Raw genomic sequence first — 19,704 nt, 5'->3', positions numbered from 1 at the left:
CTAGATAAACATGTGACTTTTGTGAGACTCATATGAGTGGTTTTGGGTGTCTGTAGTGATGCACGTGCCCTAACCAGCAATTTATTTAATGATCTAACCTAACCTTTAAAAGATAGGATTGTACAAAAGTGTGCTTGCTGACATGTATGCTCACATTTACTAGGGTCAAAGAATGATTTTACATTAGAACCTACCTCATTTTTCAACATAGCTTATACACCAGCCTTTGGGTATAGGGCCCGTACCCAAGTGACATGGTTTAAAATGGTTACAGGAGTAGATTACAAATCCACATATAGTCTGGTCTTGATAGCTACATTTCTGCTCTTAGTCTATATAGGTAGTATTGGTGATGAAGCTGTAGACCCTTTTTACTAGTCAGCCTTACTCCATAGTTCTAGCTGATGGCCTCACTATTCATACTACTTTTCCCTTGTATTTGGGGACTTGGTATAACCTTGAATCTTAGATAAAACTTGTACTTTACAGCATGCTAACTGTTAATATCACTCAAGTAATGCCTGCCTAGTATATATAAAGTATGTATGAACCTACTTAATTACCTCTATTCAGTTGGTACTACAGGTTATCACTGGGTACCTAATATTTTGATTATCACATGGAAAATGTTTTAATTTTTGTCTGTCACCTATATGGCATATTTGTATAGCTAACAATTATTATTTGACTGTGTTACAATACTTACCAAGAACGTCAGGAAGGTCAGAGGTGGTTAACATCTTTCAGCAACTTTTTCCTAACAAACTATCTATATCTTAGTTATATGAGAGTCCCATAGCAACTAAATCACCACCTCCCCCCCACCACCACCCCCAAATAATAAACCTCCTATTTTAGGAGGATTAACTATGCGGTTTTTCTCACCTATACCGCGCCCTAGCTACTATCCTTATCTATATAGCATTTTTCTTTTCCACTATTACCAGCCTTATTATAGCCTTTGAATCTATATAAGCACTTGCATATTTTCCCATCTTATTTATGTACAGGAAAATAATCCCTTATGTATAGTATTTCAAACCCTATAGGGTCCAGAACCGGCCCCTTGGTTATTGCCTAGCTATTACTAACTATAGTTCTAAAAAGTTAAAAAGAGGTTCTTCATTTGGGGTCCATGAGTGGCCCTGTCACATCACTGGTAACCTACCTTACATTATGTTGATAGCATCTCTGTGGCCCAAGAGCGGCCACATAAAACTTATAGTGGGTGTACTGTTTGAACAGCGTTTAACGACTGCATTTAATGTGTACTTTGTCATTTCTTTGTATTGTGTTCCTGTGCGATTTCTTTTGGCAATCTACACTGTAACAATTTATTTTCCATTATAATAAGTATTAACATTTACTATTTGTATGCATGAAAAAGAAACTCAATAAAAAAATATAAAAAGAAAATAAAAAATTATTAAATATCGGGGCCTATACCTATTTTTGCTGATACTTGTAGTTGATCAGGACATTGCCCTGTCTCTTTAAATATGTTTACAATATCAAGCTTCTAATATAGCGATTTAAGACTTTTTGTACCAATATTGTGATGTAGGCTAGTGTTACTGATGTACAAAGAAACGTAAAATACAACAAATATTCTACTTCACTAGGATCTAAGCAGTCACAAATTACTCAAGTACAAAGTTGCAAGAAGCCATATGTTAACCCACTAGTGCCATGCAATTGAAAGCAACCAGTAGTTTAATCATGCTTGTAATGATATTGAAGGACAATTATAGTATGTCTAACTTGTTGAGGACACTTATATATCCTAAGAACATGTATGTTATTTAGTATATCTGAGCAAGAGTGTATGTGTTCATTTGTGTATGTGTCTGTTATTGCTTTCAGGTTAAAAACAAGCAAAACATACAAAAGGAAATCTGTTCCTTAAAGGGGGTGATGGAGAAATCTAAAGTTATTAATGAGAATTCTCGTCTCCAACTTATATTTGATGATGACAAACCTTTATCATAATATATTTATAATTTTAAGATGTCATAGTTATAGGATGTAAGTAACATATAGCACTTGATTAGGAATATATAAAGTATGCCCTATTCCATATATCTGCTATAAACTCTGTGTGTCTTAAAGTGAAATGATATACAGTTAAAGGCACAGTAACATCTGACATGACATAACTAATTCAGAGAAAAAGAAAAAAATAATATAATAAAAAAATATAATGATAGTAAATGTCAAAAGAAAAAAGCTTCAACAAATAAGTTTCTGTGATAAGTCCCGTTAACACCAATTTTATGTTTGTGTTTGATTTCTCTTAAGAAAGGTAACAGGTAAAGAGGTGTGTATAGATCAAAAATCTATTTCCAGCAAACAATTAACTTCCTTGTGTCGAGTTCTTAGGCAACCTGCACTCTTAGGAAAATAAATATCCTTTTTTACTTAGTGACTTTAATGTGTTTGTGCTAGTTTCATACTTGAAATGCACCAGATTAGACTCCTGATATATATATATATATATATATATATATATATATATATATATATATATATATATATATATATATATATATATATATATATATATATAAAAATATATATATATATATACAATGTGCAGAACATTGGAATGTGAAATATTAATATTAACTACACAGAATAACAATTTATTAAATATGAATTTAGCATAAATATGATTTGAAATGTTTCATCTACTTCACTGCAAAGGGCTCCAGTGTACTTATATACAGTATGTCTATATGTACATACATTTGTATTTGTGTTTATATGTGTATATATGTCAGGTATATACACATTTAAATACATAAATACATCTGTACACACATATGTGCTATCCTGTCAAACGTTAACTTCTATTGCGCTCAAGGGATTATATTTACTTTCAACTTGTAATACGAGTTAAAAACCTTTACACACACAAACACCTGCAATAAACTCTTTTTGCTTGTGTGTAATTGTTAGCACTCCACTTTGGCCCTATATTGCATGTTTCACGGTATTTGACTGGGAAGGGCTAAAAAATGTGTATATAAATGTCTATATATGTGCATGATAGTAACTTTCAAGTATATTAATGGCCTTAATAAAGCTGAGGCTGTGAGTGTTTTTCATAAAAAGAAAAAATCAAGAGAAAGGGGTCATAATCTCAAACTGATGGGTAGTAGATTCAGAAGTAATTTGCGGAGGTGGTAATGACAAACACTGTGGAAGGCTTCAGCAAAGTCTGGGATAAGCATAAGGCTATCTTACAAACTAGATAAGTTTAAAATTTTAGGAAATATCGGGCAGACTTTATGGGGTCAATTTAACAAGAGGCGAGCGGACATGATTCGCTGTAGCAAATCATGTCCGTCCGACCTCCTTAAATGCCGACAGCATACGCTGTCGGCATTTAACATTGCACAAGCATTTCACTGGCAGCCAATCAGCCGTTTATCATACAGTACATCAACCAGTTCAAATAAATATACATGGTTCCAGGGTAGATAATAATCAAGTGCTAGTAAAAAGTTCCTGTTCCAAAAAAGTATAAGTTGATATTACAATAAATATACCGAATATCACAAAGAAAAAAAAAGTGAAATAAATGTGATAAAAAAAATCATAAAAGGAAAACCAAATAAAGTTCTGAATCAAGGATATGTCTGTGTCCTCTGGATGAGTTTTTCAGCTTGTTAGCATTCCTCAGTGAGATCCCATAAAAAAGGAAACAGAAAATTGCAACATAGTGTGAATCTGTAACGGCACTTTGAGGAAGTAGTTGTTTTGTAACAAATGACTACTCACATTTGTTGGAGCTTTCCACTAAGCTCAAGGATATGCGCACTCCCACTTTATACTGATGGGAAAACAGTACACTAGGCAAAACTTGGATACAAATTTATTTTAAAATATATAAAAGCGTCACACAAGCCTTGATAACACCACAATGTAAGGGTACAAAAGCAGATATGCTGTAACAAATGCTTCAAATCGCCAAACTTGCAAAGAGGTAAATGGATCAGCAGGAGTGTGACCGCTGAAACCAAAACCTTTTTAGTAGCAAGACAATAGCGCTAAGCCCCCAGGTGTCCTGGCTAGTGTAGAGACGCAATAAAACTCAATATAGAACAGTTCAGTTCCGACGTACGTTTCGCTGGTATGCTTTGTCAAGGAATGTTAGTGCGCATGTCCAAGAGTCCTTTTAAACAATCCATTGATGAGTTTCTGCCAGGTTTGTGGTTACATCCTCCATTTTGGAAGTTGGCATTTAGGTAATTTGTCATTAAAAAACTAGTATGTTTTTCAACTTCTTTCAGTTTTATACATTTTGTTGATATATGCATAGATGTTAAGATGGATAACCAGAATTGGGAAATTATGCATTATAATGTTATAGCATTATACATATATGCAAAACTTCAAAAAACATAATCACATTGTGCCTGCAATTAGTGTCTATACTGATGATATATGTAGGTTTTTTTTTTGTTTTTTTTTTCCCTTTTCTCTTTTTCCCTTTTTTTCTTTGTTTTTTTTAACCCCTTAATGTGAAGGTATTAGTTATATCTTTTTTAGTTTAAGTGATGTTACTGACTATATGTCCTATGGACCATAATTAAACTACTAGCCTTATCATAAACCTAGTTGTGTCGCAATGTTTTCAAAAATAGATTTTATTTGTTAGCATGTAACATGTTTAAAAACATATATTGTACTTATGTGTGTTTGCGCTGAAAAGTTATGATAGGATGTTGAGGTTACTGTTTCTAACTATGTGTTTAATTTTACATTTGGGGTTCCATATATTGAAAATAAGTTCGTGAAACATTCTAAAACTACCTAGCACTGATAATATAAGTGTGGACAAAAAAAAAAAAAATTAAAAAAATTTAAATTAAAAAAAAAAATTTAAAAAAAATTAAATTTTTTTTTATTAAAATAAAAAAAAAAAAAATTAAAATTAAAAATTATAAGTTGATATACCAGTGTAGCCTGTTTCAAAAAAGGGGGCTACTATGTCTCATAGGGGAAGTCCTGTATAGACAGAAATGAGGGAGCTATGTCTTGCTGAGGCAACCCCTTATAACCTCCACACGCAGAAAGTCCCTTCAAATGCACCATAATGGTTGGTGATACATGCGGAACCCCTTCCAATCTGGGTATGGTTAATTTCAAAGGTGTCAACAGATATTAAAGTGTCATACCTGTAATGTTGTGGCACTCAGACAGTCCATAACGACTCTTAGATACTAAGACCGCTTCACCTATATAGAAAGTAACTTCAATACCTGATGGGTTTGCATTCATTCCAAAATGGCTATACCTCTTGAGACCGGGCAGATGCTGATTGACAAATAACAGGGACTCGAAGCCTGACAAAAGTTTGGCATTTTTGGCTGAAATGGGCGTAGCCATGGATCTATTGTTTGCAGGGGATTTCAGCTGAGCCCCTGTTATCTGTCTATCAGCATCTGCCCGGTCTCAAGAGGTATAGCTCTCTGCACCCGAGTAACTGAATACTCCCCTATACATAACAACATTTGCTATACAACCATCCAGGCTTTTAGTTGCATGTGATCCTGGTAAACTAATCAGATATACAGGGGTGTGCCGCTGCCTTACTTTTAAGAATTAAAGTTAGAGTCCAATTACTTACCTCTGAGGAAGAAGGAAATAAACTTGTTTGACATTAGTACATTGATTTTTAATTACCCTAGCACATGTGGCATTTCAACAATACAGTCACAAAGTAAGCCTACATAGGAGCTTTGTGTAAATTGATTTGACATTTTCATATACTGCTAAATACCTCATATTTTTGAGGTTTTTATGTATGAGTGCATAACTGTGTATAAGGCAGTAAATTTTATTAAAATGATTTTACACTATCATTTGCTGTTTTCTCTCTGTATGTACATCACATGAGCTCCATCCCCACAGAAGACAACACAGTGATTCTACATATAACAAGAGGCAAGAAGTATACTTTAACACCAGTGTCTGAAGGCTCTCATCTTACATGCGGCTCTTACCTCATATGATTGAGGTTTGTTTGAAGAAGTAGGAACCCGAAGGGGAATCTTTCATACATACTTCTCTTGACTATTGAACTTTTTTATACAAACAAGCATAAATATCCTAATTTAGGTAATAGGACTCTGTGGAAAGAATAATCCCTGTTTTAAAATAACATCTGCGCTGACTAATCAGTAGTTTCCATTTTGTTTGTTTACATATACAGTACAGATTCACTGGGGGAACAGTGTTTAGGATATATATATATATTAGAAAAATATCACTATAATTTACTGTTCAGTGATTAAAAGTTACTGTATATATATATATATATATATATATATATATATATATATATATATATATATATATGTATATATGTATATATATATATATATATATATATATATATATATATATATATGTATATATATATATATATATATATATATATATATATAATATATATATATATATATATATAATATATAATATATATATATATATATATATATAATATATAATATATATATATATATATATATATATATATATATATATATATATATATATATATATATATATATATATATATATAAAACATGGAAGGGAACTGCACTCCAAGACCGGATCAGGTACACATCCTGTGACTCAGCAACATCCAGCCCTGGGTGCTAAATAGCACTCCAAAAAAGCTGTGATGTCACCAGAGCCACAGGCAGTTAACCCCAGTCAAGAATGGGTGCAAGAAACAAGGGAGATTACAAATAAAAAGTAATACAACACATAGAAACACCCAGCACTCACCAGCTAGCTCACAGCTAAGATAAAATCACAACTGGAAAGGTTAGTCACCGCATCTGGCCAAATGGGAAAGCTCAGGCACCATGTCAAGGTCCTTTCCATTGCCTGAGTCCCTAACAAAGCCACACCATCATGCGAGCTCACAAAGCCAAACAAACTGAGAACAAAGAAGGGGTGCACAGGTGGCTGTAATCACCCATAGAAAATACAAAACATGGAAGGGAACTGAACTCCAAGACCGGATCAGGTACACATCCTGTGAATCAGCAACATCCAGCCCTGGGAGCTAAATAGCACTCCAAAAAAGCTGTGATGTCACCAGAGCCACAGGCAGTTAACCCCAGTCCGGAATGGGTGCAAGAAACAAGGGAGATTACAAATAAAAAGTAATACAACAAATAGAAACACCCAGCACTCACCAGCTAGCTCACAGCTAAGATAAAATAACAACTGGAAAGGTTAGTCACCGCATCTGGCCAAATGGGAAAGCTCAGGCACCACGTCAAGGTCCTTTCCATTGCCTAAGTCCCTAACACAGCCACACCATCATGTGAGCTCACAAAGCCAAACAAACTGAGAACAAAGAAGGGGTGCACAGGTGGCTGTAATCACCCATAGAAAATACAAAACATGGAAGGGAACTGCACTCCAAGACCGGATCAGGTACACATCCTGTGACTCAGCAACATCCAGCCCTGGGTGCTAAATAGCACTCCAAAAAAGCTGTGATGTCACCAGAGCCACAGGCAGTTAACCCCAGTCTGGAATGGGTGTAAGAAACAAGGGAGATTACAAATAAAAAGTAATACAACACATAGAAACACCCAGCACTCACCAGCTAGCTCACAGCTAAGATAAAATCACAACTGGAAAGGTTAGTCACCGCATCTGGCCAAATGGGAAAGCTCAGTTACCACGTCAAGGTCCTTTCCATTGCCTAAGTCCCTAACACAGCCACACCATCATGTGAGCTCACAAAGCCAAACAAACTGAGAACAAAGAAGGGGTGCACAGGTGGCTGTAATCACCCATAGAAAATACAAAACATGGAAGGGAACTGCACTCCAAGACAGGATCAGGTACACATCCTGTGACTCAGCAACATCCAGCCCTGGGTGCTAAATAGCACTCCAAAAAAGCTGTGATGTCACCAGAGCCACAGGCAGTTAACCCCAGTCCGGAATGGGTGCAAGAAACAAGGGAGATTACAAATAAAAAGTAATACAACACATAGAAACGTCCAGCACTCACCAGCAAGCTCACAGCTAAGATAAAATCACAACTGGAAAGGTTAGTCACCGCATCTGGCCAAATGGGAAAGCTCAGGCACCACGTCAAGGTCCTTTCCATTGCCTGAGTCCCTAACACAGCCACACCATCATGCGAGCTCACAAAGCCAAACAAACTGAGAACAAAGAAGGGGTGTACAGGTGGCTGTAATCACCCATAGAAAATACAAAACATGGAAGGGAACTGCACTCCAAGACCGGATCAGGTACACATCCTGTGACTCAGCAACATCCAGCCCTGGGTGCTAAATAGCACTCCAAACAAGCTGTGATGTCACCAGAGCCACAGGCAGTAAACCCCAGTCCGGAATGGGTGCAAGAAACAAGGGAGATTACAAATAAAAAGTAATACAACAAATAGAAACACCCAGCACTCACCAGCTAGCTCACAGCTAAGATAAAATCACAACTGGAAAGGTTAGTCACCGCATCTGGCCAAATGGGAAAGCTCAGGCACCACGTCAAGGTCCTTTCCATTGCCTGAGTCCCTAACACAGCCACACCATCATGCAAGCTCACAAAGCCAAACAAACTGAGAACAAAGAAGGGGTGCACAGGTGGCTGTAATCACCTATAGAAAATACAAAACATGAAAGGGAACTGCACTCCAAGACCGGATCAGGTATACATCCTGTGACTCAGCAACATCCAGCCCTGGGTGCTAAATAGCACTCCAAAAAGCTGTGATGTCACCAGAGCCACAGGCAGTTAACCCCAGTCCGGAATGGGTGCAAGAAACAAGGGAGATTACAAATAAAAAATAATACAACACATAGAAACACCCAGCACTCACCAGCAAGCTCACAGCTAAGATAAAATCACAACTGGAAAGGTTAGTCACCGCATCTGGCCAAATGGGAAAGCTCAGGCACCACGTCAAGGTCCTTTCCATTGCCTGAGTCCCTAACACAGCCACACCATCATACGAGCTCACAAAGCCAAACAAACTGAGAACAAAGAAGGGGTGCACAGGTGGCTGTAATCACCCATAGAAAATACAAAACATGGAAGGGAACTGCACTCCAAGACCGGATCAGGTACACATCCTGTGACTCAGCAACATCCAGCCCTGGGTGCTAAATAGCACTCCAAAAAAGCTGTGATGTCACCAGAGCCACAGGCATTTATCCCCAGTCCGGAATGGGTGCAAGAAACAAGGGAGATTACAAATAAAAAGTAATACAACACATAGAAACACCCAGCACTCACCAGCAAGCTCACAGCTAAGATAAAATCACAACTGGAAAGTTTAGTCAATGCATCTGGCCAAATGGGAAAGCTCAGGCACCACGTCAAGGTCCTTTCCATTGCCTGAGTCCCTAACACAGCCACACCATCATGTGAGCTCACAAAGCCAAACAAACTAAGAACAAAGAAGGGGTGCACAGGTGGCTGTAATCACCCATAGAAAATACAAAACATGGAAGGGAACTGCACTCCAAGACCGGATCAGGTACACATCCTGTGACTCAGCAACATCCAGCCCTGAGTGCTAAATAGCACTCCAAAAACGCTGTGATGTCACCAGAGCCACAGGCAGTTAAACCCCAGTCCGGAATGGGTGCAAGAAACAAGGGAGATTACAAATAAAAAGTAATACAACACATAGAAACACCCAGCACTCACCAGCTAGCTCACAGCTAAGATAAAATCACAACTGGAAAGGTTAGTCACCGCATCTGGCCAAATGGGAAAGCTCAGGCACCACGTCAAAGTCCTTTCCATTGCCTGAGTACCTAACACAGCCACACCATCATGCCAGCTCACAAAGCCAAACAAACTGAGAACAAAGAAGGGGTGCACAGGTGGCTGTAATCACCCATAGAAAATACAAAACATGGAAGGGAACTGCACTCCAAGACCGGATCAGGTACACATCCTGTGACTCAGCAACATCCAGCCCTGGGTGCTAAATAGCACTCCAAAAAAGCTGTGATATCACCAGAGCCACAGGCAGTTAAGCCCAGTCCGGAATGGGTGCAAGAAACAAGGGAGATTACAAATAAAAAGTAATACAACACATAGAAACACCCAGCACTCACCAGCTAGCTCACAGCTAAGATAAAATCACAACTGGAAAGGTTAGTCACCGCATCTGGCCAAATGGGAAAGCTCAGGCACCACGTCCAGGTCCTTTCCATTGCCTGAGTCCCTAACACAGCCACACCATCATGCAAGCTCACAAAGCCAAACAAACTGAGAACAAAGAAGGGGTGCACAGGTGGCTGTAATCACCCATAGAAAATACAAAACATGGAAGGGAACTGCACTCCAAGACCGGATCAGGTACACATCCTGTGACTCAGCAACATCCAGCCCTGGGTGCTAAATAGCACTCCAAAAAAGCTGTGATGTCACCAGAGCCACAGGCATTTAACCCCAGTCCGGAATGGGTGCAAGAAACAAGGGAGATTACAAATAAAAAGTAATACAACACATAGAAACACCCAGCATTCACCAGCAAGCTCACAGCTAAGATAAAATCACAACTGGAAAGTTTAGTCACTGCATCTGGCCAAATGGGAAAGCTCAGGCACCACGTCAAGGTCCTTTCCATTGCCTGAGTCCCTAACACAGCCACACCATCATGTGAGCTCACAAAGCCAAACAAACTGAGAACAAAGAAGGGGTGCACAGGTGGCTGTAATCACCCATAGAAAATACAAAACATGGAAGGGAACTGCACTCCAAGACCGGATCAGGTACACATCCTGTGACTCAGCAACATCCAGCCCTGGGTGCTAAATAGCACTCCAAAAAAGCTGTGATATCACCAGAGCCACAGGCAGTTAAGCCCAGTCCAAAATGGGTGCAAGAAACAAGGGAGATTACAAATAAAAAGTAATACAACACATAGAAACACCCAGCACTCACCAGCTAGCTCACAGCTAAGATAAAATCACAACTGGAAAGGTTAGTCACCGCATCTGGCCAAATGGGAAAGCTCAGGCACCACGTCCAGGTCCTTTCCATTGCCTGAGTCCCTAACACAGCCACACCATCATGCAAGCTCACAAAGCCAAACAAACTGAGAACAAAGAAGGGGTGCACAGGTGGCTGTAATCACCCATAGAAAATACAAAACATGGAAGGGAACTGCACTCCAAGACCGGATCAGGTACACATCCTGTGACTCAGCAACATCCAGCCCTGGGTGCTAAATAGCACTCCAAAAAAGCTGTGATGTCACCAGAGCCACAGGCATTTAACCCCAGTCCGGAATGGGTGCAAGAAACAAGGGAGATTACAAATAAAAAGTAATACAACACATAGAAACACCCAGCATTCACCAGCAAGCTCACAGCTAAGATAAAATCACAACTGGAAAGTTTAGTCACTGCATCTGGCCAAATGGGAAAGCTCAGGCACCACGTCAAGGTCCTTTCCATTGCCTGAGTCCCTAACACAGCCACACCATCATGTGAGCTCACAAAGCCAAACAAACTAAGAACAAAGAAGGGGTGCACAGGTGGCTGTAATCACCCATAGAAAATACAAAACATGGAAGGGAACTGCACTCCAAGACCGGATCAGGTACACATCCTGTGACTCAGCAACATCCAGCCCTGAGTGCTAAATAGCACTCCAAAAAAGCTGTGATGTCACCAGAGCCACAGGCAGTTAACCCTAGTCCGCAATGGGTGCAAGAAACAAGGGAGATTACAAATAAAAAGTAATACAACACATAGAAACACCCAGCACTCACCAGCTAGCTCACAGCTAAGATAAAATCACAACTGGAAAGGTTAGTCACCGCATCTGGCCAAATGGGAAAGCTCAGGCACCACGTCAAAGTCCTTTTCATTGCCTGAGTACCTAACACAGCCACACCATCATGCCAGCTCACAAAGCCAAACAAACTGAGAACAAAGAAGGGGTGCACAGGTGGCTGTAATCACCCATAGAAAATACAAAACATGGAAGGGAACTGCACTCCAAGACCGGATCAGGTACACATCCTGTGACTCAGCAACATCCAGCCCTGGGTGCTAAATAGCACTCCAAAAAAGCTGTGATATCACCAGAGCCACAGGCAGTTAACCCCAGTCCGGAATGGGTGCAAGAAACAAGGGAGATTACAAATAAAAAGTAATACAACACATAGAAACACCCAGCACTCACCAGCTAGCTCACAGCTAAGATAAAATCACAACTGGAAAGGTTAGTCACCGCATCTGGCCAAATGGGAAAGCTCAGGCACCATGTCCAGGTCCTTTCCATTGCCTGAGTCCCTAACACAACCACACCATCATGCGAGCTCACATAGCCAAACAAACTGAGAACAAAGAAGGGGTGCACAGGTGGCTGTAATCACCCATAGGAAATACAAAACATGGAAGGGAACTGCACTCCAAGACCGGATCAGGTACACATCCTGTGACTCAGCAACATCCAGCCCTGGGTGCTAAATAGCACTCCAAAAAAGCTGTGATGTCACCAGAGCCACAGGCAGTTAACCCCAGTCTGGAATGGGTGTAAGAAACAAGGGAGATTACAAATAAAAAGTAATACAACACATAGAAACACCCAGCACTCACCAGCTAGCTCACAGCTAAGATAAAATCACAACTGGAAAGGTTAGTCACCGCATCTGGCCAAATGGGAAAGCTCAGGCACCACGTCAAGGTCCTTTCCATTGCCTGAGTCCCTAACACAGCCACACCATCATGCGAGCTCACAAAGCCAAACAAACTGAGAACAAAGAAGGGGTGCACAGGTGGCTGTAATCACCCATAGAAAATACAAAACATGGAAGGGAACTGCACTCCAAGACCGGATCAGGTACACATCCTGTGACTCAGCAACATCCAGCCCTGGGTGCTAAATAGCACTCCAAAAAAGCTGTGATGTCACCAGAGCCACAGGCAGTTAACCCCAGTCCGGAATGGGTGCAAGAAACAAGGGAGATTACAAATAAAAAGTAATACAACACATAGAAACACCCAGCACTCACCAGCTAGCTCACAGCTAAGATAAAATAACAACTGGAAAGGTTAGTCACCGCATCTGGCCAAATGGGAAAGCTCAGGCACCACGTCAAGGTCCTTTCCATTGCCTGAGTCCCTAACACAGCCACACCATCATGGAAACCCCTTAAGTGAAACCAAAACATAAACAGCATCATGAAGAAAAGGTAGGTGTGGGAGGGTATCATATAGATGGTGGTTAGCAATAAGCATCATGAAACATGTGTTGTCAAAAGGAAATCACATTAGGTAGATATGATTGGGTAGTCGTATAGTGGGGGTGAGAGATCATTTTTATTTTTGTAGGAAAGGTCACAGTTAGGGTTAACTTTGGAGGGGAAATCAGATCCGGTCCCCCATTTATCCTAGAAGGTAGAACTTCCAAACATGTGGTATCCTTAGGTGCCGCATCAAATTGCCAACAAAATATTAAAAGGTCGACTGGATCCCATGCACCTTACTCGATTGACACCCCTTTTAAGAAGCAGCAGACCGGGGCTCAATTCCAATCTGGAGTTCCAGGAGCCTGCTAGGCTGATGAGGTTTTGTTGGCCCTCCGGCATGTACCTCATCTCCTTGACAAAATATAACTAAAAATAATGTGTTAGTGCAAAAAGGATATGTCCAAAAAAGTAAATTGGAGATTAAGCGCCAACTCCAAATATGCATATGTGATCCCAGGGATTACTTCTCAGTGGAAACAAATGCTGCAGAGAGGAGAGAAGGTAACGGTCTGAAGCGTTTTGCGCTCACTAGTGCCGCTTAATCATAGGCTATCGAGTGTAAGTAGGCATACCCATTTATAGGGAGAATTATTAACCCCTTACTCGCACTACAGAAATCACTAATAAAAACAATAGTAATTTAAAAACAAACAAACATAAGGATCAATAAATAAATACATTGAAATACCTATTTCACAAATGTACATAGAATATTCAGATCACTGACACTTATAGCAAGAGATGGTATATACATATTTATATTGATAATAAACAATCATTAATTTATATTAAAGATATGAGTAGGTAACAAACTGAAGGGACATTAAAGAGATGTGTCACATTTTTACGAGTTACCAATGAAGCAATAGATATATTTCAGTATTATGATGGGGTGCTTAAGAATGCTAACCAAGCCACATATTCAGTCAATGCCTGGTTAATTATTTATGAAAAAATGAATATTGCATTCTTTATTCATACCACCTAGCATACGTGAGTGGAGTCTCAAAATCCAGAATAGTTCCTTTTTATCCAGAATCCTCAGATTCTGAAGCCAATACTACTGCTGCCTCTTTCTCCTTCCTTTGTTCTTCTACATTTTCCTCTTCTTCTGTCTCTCCTTCTTCTTGCGTTTCGACCTCGGGAGAAGAGGGGGAGCAGATTGCAACAAGTGGTTCGCCCAAAAACACGAGAAACCATGGAAAAAGAAAGAGACACAGAAGAAGATGGAGGAAAGGGAGGACAAGAAAAGAACAAGAAGAAAAGGGGACAGAAATATTTGATTCTGTTGAATCGGACAAAGAAGGACTGGATGTTATTAACATATCACAATATTTATTAACAAAGGAAGAGAAATGTGTTTTATCTAACGGACTAGGTTTTGCTCCTACTAGTAAATTCTCTGGCTTCAATACCCTATTGGATATTAATAAATTCATAAGGAAATTATCCTTAAAAAGATTTTTTGCCCTAACCAATAAGGGTGTAGAACAAGACCAAGATAGTCCTATCGATGTTCCTGAAGAATACAGTATCTCACAAAAGTAAGTGCACCCCTCACATTTTTGTAAATATTTTATTATATCTTTTCATGTGACAACACTGAAGAAATGAACCTTTGCTACAATACAAAGTAGTGAGTGTACAGCCTGTATAACAGTGTAAATTTGCTGCCCCCTCAAAATAACTCAACACACAGCCATTAATGTCTAAACCATTGGCCACAAAAGTGAGTACACCCCTAAGTGGAAATGTTCAAATTGGGCCCAATTAGCCATTTTCCCTCCCCGGTGTCATGTGACTCGTTAGTGTTACAAGGTCTGAAATGTGAATGGGGAGCAGGTGTGTTAAATTTGGTGTTATCGCTCTCACACTCTCTCATACTGGTCACTGAATGCAACATGGCACCTCATGGCAAAGAACTCTATGAGAATCTCAAAAAAAAGAATTGTTGCTCCACATAAAGATGGCCAAGGCTATAAAAGGATTGCCAAGACCCTGAAACTGAGCTGCAGCATGGTGGGCAAGACCATACAGCAGTTTCACAGGACAGGTTGGACTCAGAACCGGCCTCGCCATGGTCGACTAAAGAAGCTGAGTGCACATGTTAAGCGTCATATCCAGAGGTTGCCTTTGGGAAATAGAAGTATGAGTGCTGCCAGCATTGCTGCAGAGGTTGAAGATGTGGGGGCTTAGCTTGTCAGTGCTCAGACCATACATCTCACACTGCATCAAATTGGTCTGCATAGCTGTCATCCCAAAAGGAAGCCTGTTTTAAAGATGATGCACAAGAAAGCCCGCAAACAGTTGAAGACAAGCAGACTAAGGACATGGAACACTGGAACCATGTCCTGTTGTCATATGAGACCAAGATAAACTTATTTAATTCAGATGGTGTCAACTGTGATGGCGGAAACCAGGTGAGGAGTACAAAAACAAGTGTGTCTTGCCTACAGTCAAGCATGGTGGTGGTAGTGTCATGGTCTGGGCCTGCATGAGTGCTGCCGGCACTGGGGAGCTACAGTTCATTGAGGGAACCATGAATGCCAACATGTACTGTGATATATTGAAGCAGAGCATAATCCCCTCCCTTCAGAGACTGGACCGCAGGGCAGTATTTCAACATGATAACATCCCCAAACACACCTCCAAGACGACCACTGCCTTGCTAAAGAAGCTGAGGGTAAAGGTGATGGACTGGTCAAGCATATCTCCATAACTAAACCCTATTGAGCATTTGTGGGGCATCATCAAATGTGGGGTAGCGCAAGGTCTCTAATATCCACCAGCTCTGTGATGTCATCATAGAGGAGTGGAAGAGGACTCCAGTGGTAACCTGTGAAGCTCTGGTGAACTCCATGCCCAAGAGGATTAAGGCAGTGCTGGAAAATAATGGTGGCCACACAAAATATTGACACTTTGGGCCCAATTTGGACATTTCCACTTAGGGTGTACTCACTTTTGTTGACAACGGTTTAGACATTAATGGATGTGTGTTGTGTTATTTTGAGGGGACAGCACATTTACACTGTTATACAGGCTGTACACTTACTACTTTACATTGTAGCAGTGTCATTTATTGAGTGTTGTCACATGAAAAGACATAATAAAATATTTACAAAAATTTGAGGGGTGTACTCACTTTTGTGAGATACTGTTAATTGCTTCCCCTCATCTATCATTTGGGGATGCTTGTTCTGTAGTCACTCTAAATGAATTATATACCGAAATTGATTCTGGGGCCCCTGTAGATAAACTTAAAAAACCTAAGAAAAATAGGTTGCAGTTTTATCCAGTAAACTTCAGGGGCCCAAATGATTAATGTCTATCAAAAATTGGTAAAGGATGACATTTTCAAATTGGAGGATAAAATTAGCTATGGCAAAAATACTGTCACCTTAAATTTAAAACACAAAGAATGTGCTGCAATAAAAGCTTTACAAGATAATAAAGAAATTGTGATCAGAAATTCTGATAAAGGTGGCAGTATTGTTGTTATGGATAAGACATATTATTTTCAGGAAGCCTTGAAACAGCTCTCAGATAATACAGTATATCGTCAACTTTCATATAATCCTGTCCATAAGTTCAAAAAGATATGTGTAAATTAATTTAGGATGGTGTCTTATTGGGTGTATTTAGCCCTACTGATTTAGATACATTAGTCCCACAGAACCCTATTACCCCAATATTTCACCATGTACCAAAGGTACACAAGAATAAAGATCGTCCACCAGGGAGACCTATAGTGGCCGGTATTGGCTCACTGTTAAAACCCCTATGGGAATGGATGGATAGTGTTTTGCAGCCCATAGCTAAGAGACAGCTGAGCTATTTACAAGATACATCTCATCTTTTACACACACTCGATACAATTGAATGGCAATCTAACTATTGCTGGTTTTTAGCAGATATAACATCCTTATATACTAGTATACCACAAAATATAGGTATTAAAGCTGTTGAGTACTTTTTGGAGAAAGAATCTGACTTAGAAGCACTGTTAAGATATTATGTTGGTGAGGTTTTACAATTCTTGCCGTCTCATAATTATTTTATGTTCGACAATGAGTACAATTTGCAAGTAAGAGGGACCGCCATGGGGGCAAAATTTGCCCCAGCATTTGCCAATATTTTTATCATGGTGGGAACTGTCATATATTTATACTACAAGTAACCCCTGGCAGGAACAAATAGTGCTTTTTGTTCGATACATTGACGATCTGTTGTTGGTGGGACAAGATGACGAGAACATTAATCTTTTGGGTGAGTTTTAGACATATTTAAATTCAAATGAATTGGGTTTACAATTTACTGGAGAATATACTAGACAACACATACTGGAAAATATAATAGACTTTTGGATCTTACTCTTCAGATCACTGATAATCAGATAATCACTAAACATTCAGAAAACCAACTGCTGCTAATACTGTCCTCCACACTGCCTCACAGCATCCCAAACATTTAATTAAGGCCATTCCTAAAGGTCAGTTTATTAGTCTACCTAGGAACACCAAATCTGGCATAATCTATGAACAACAATCTATAGAATTAAAAGATAGATTAATTAAGAGGGGTTATGATTCAACCTTATTAGAAGACTGTAGAATATCAGTAAGAAATCAGGAGCATAAACCTAACAATACTGACACTCACCAATGTCATATCACTACCAATACACATTTTGTGAATAGTGGTAGTAAGGATACAATATTATTTACTACAGAATATTCGCAACAATATAATGATGTAGTGAAATTCTTAAGAAACATCTACATATACTATCAGGGGATGAAATTCTTAAACCAATAATTAATACGTTTAGATTTGTTCCTAAATAAAACAAAACCTTAGCCAGATTGCTTGCCCCCAGCTTAGTGAAAAATAATAAAACAATAGGTACCCATAACTGGCTGTCTAGAAAAGGTAATTATAAATGTGGAAGGAAAGATTGTATCACTTGCTCCAATTTGGTAATTTGGGGATATTTTTGTTTCAAGCTTTGATAATTCCCAATACAATATAAAATTGTATGTGAATTGCAAAACTACATTTGCGGTCTACCTTCTAATATGCAATATATTTCATTGCCAGTACGTAGGTAAAACCTCAAGGGAAGTAAGGACTAGATTTGTCTAGCATGTTAGGGATGTTAAAAATGACTTAAAGACTCAGCTGCGACTAGTCATTTCAAAGGTTTTCATTTTTCACATGTTGCAGATATGTCTATACAAATTATAGACATAGCTACTATTCAGCCAAGGGGAGGTAATAAGCAAAAAAATCTGGATAAAAAGGAACTATTCTGGATCCACTCACATATACCAGGTGGTATGAATAAAGAATGCAATATAAATTATTTCATAGATAATTAACCAGACATTGACATAATATGTGGCTTGGTTAGCATTTTTTAAGCATCCCATTATAATACTAAAATATATCTATTGCTTCATTGGTAACTCGTAAAAATGTGACACATCTCTTTAATGTCCCTTCAGTTTGTTACCTACTCATATCTTTAATATAACATTAATGATTGTTTATTATAAATATAAATATGTATATACCATCTCTTGCTATAAGTGTCGGTGATCTAAATATTCTATGTACATTTGTGAAATAGGTATTTCAATTTATTTATTAATTGATCCTTATGGTTTTGTTTTTAATCACCATTGTTTTTATTAGTGATTTCTGTATTGCTAATAAGGGGTTAATTAATCTCCCTGTAGGGTATGCCTTCTTACACTCGATAACCTATGATTAAGTGCCACTAGAGGGCACGAAACGTATCAGGCTGTTACCTTCTCTCCTGTCTGTTAGTCTAGCCATTCTATAGCGGTTTGATCTGCCGTAGCTATGGCACTCTGCTCTGACCGCTTTAATTGGATGACCTGTACACAGTTTGGTTATGGTTCAGGCTCAGATGCAGCTGCACAACATGGGACTTTTCTGTTTGAACATAATTAAGTGGTACCCCTATATATTGGGGTTCTGCACTTCCGGGATTCCAGTGTGCAGTGGAGACTCCATGAAAACCAGGGCTCCCTGAATAACTGAAGAGTGTGGAGTGTAGGCGGCGGAAGAGGCTGTTGAAGTCCACCTCTCCAAAGACGGGCCTCCGACACCTGGAGCCTGGATGAAGTGGGCCCCTTTGTTGATGATTGCGGAGCAGAGGCGGCAGGCAGAAGAGGCCACCAAAGTCTTCCTTTACGGCCACGGAGATGGTCCCCCCGGATAAAAAGAAGCTGGATTACCCAATCATAAGTACCACTTTTGGGGTTAGTTTAGGCTTTTTTGTGGTGCTTTTTTAATTTTTAAGAAGAGGGTTTTTTATTTTAACTTTTTTTTTTCTCTAGTTAGATTTTGTTATTTTGGGTGGTGTGGGGGTTACTTGTATTATAGGGGGGGTTTGTAAGT

The 19,704-nt window shown here is 39.1% G+C and overlaps 1 protein-coding gene across 1 annotated transcript in view; it reads left to right on the top strand.

Annotated features, from left to right (window-relative positions):
- Positions 1-19,704, top strand: part of LOC128646999 (olfactory receptor 11A1-like) — a 39,464-nt gene that overhangs the window by 1,011 nt on the left and 18,749 nt on the right. The window contains exon 2 of the mRNA XM_053699809.1: positions 2,299-2,302. Coding sequence (XP_053555784.1) covers positions 2,299-2,302 — 4 coding nt within the window. The remainder of the gene's footprint in view (positions 1-2,298; positions 2,303-19,704) is intronic.

The sequence above is a fragment of the Bombina bombina genome, chromosome 2, assembly GCF_027579735.1.
Source record: "Bombina bombina isolate aBomBom1 chromosome 2, aBomBom1.pri, whole genome shotgun sequence".
NCBI classification, from domain to species: domain Eukaryota; kingdom Metazoa; phylum Chordata; class Amphibia; order Anura; family Bombinatoridae; genus Bombina; species Bombina bombina.
Note: the sequence above shows the minus strand (reverse complement) of the source record. Positions and strands in the feature narration are given on the sequence as shown.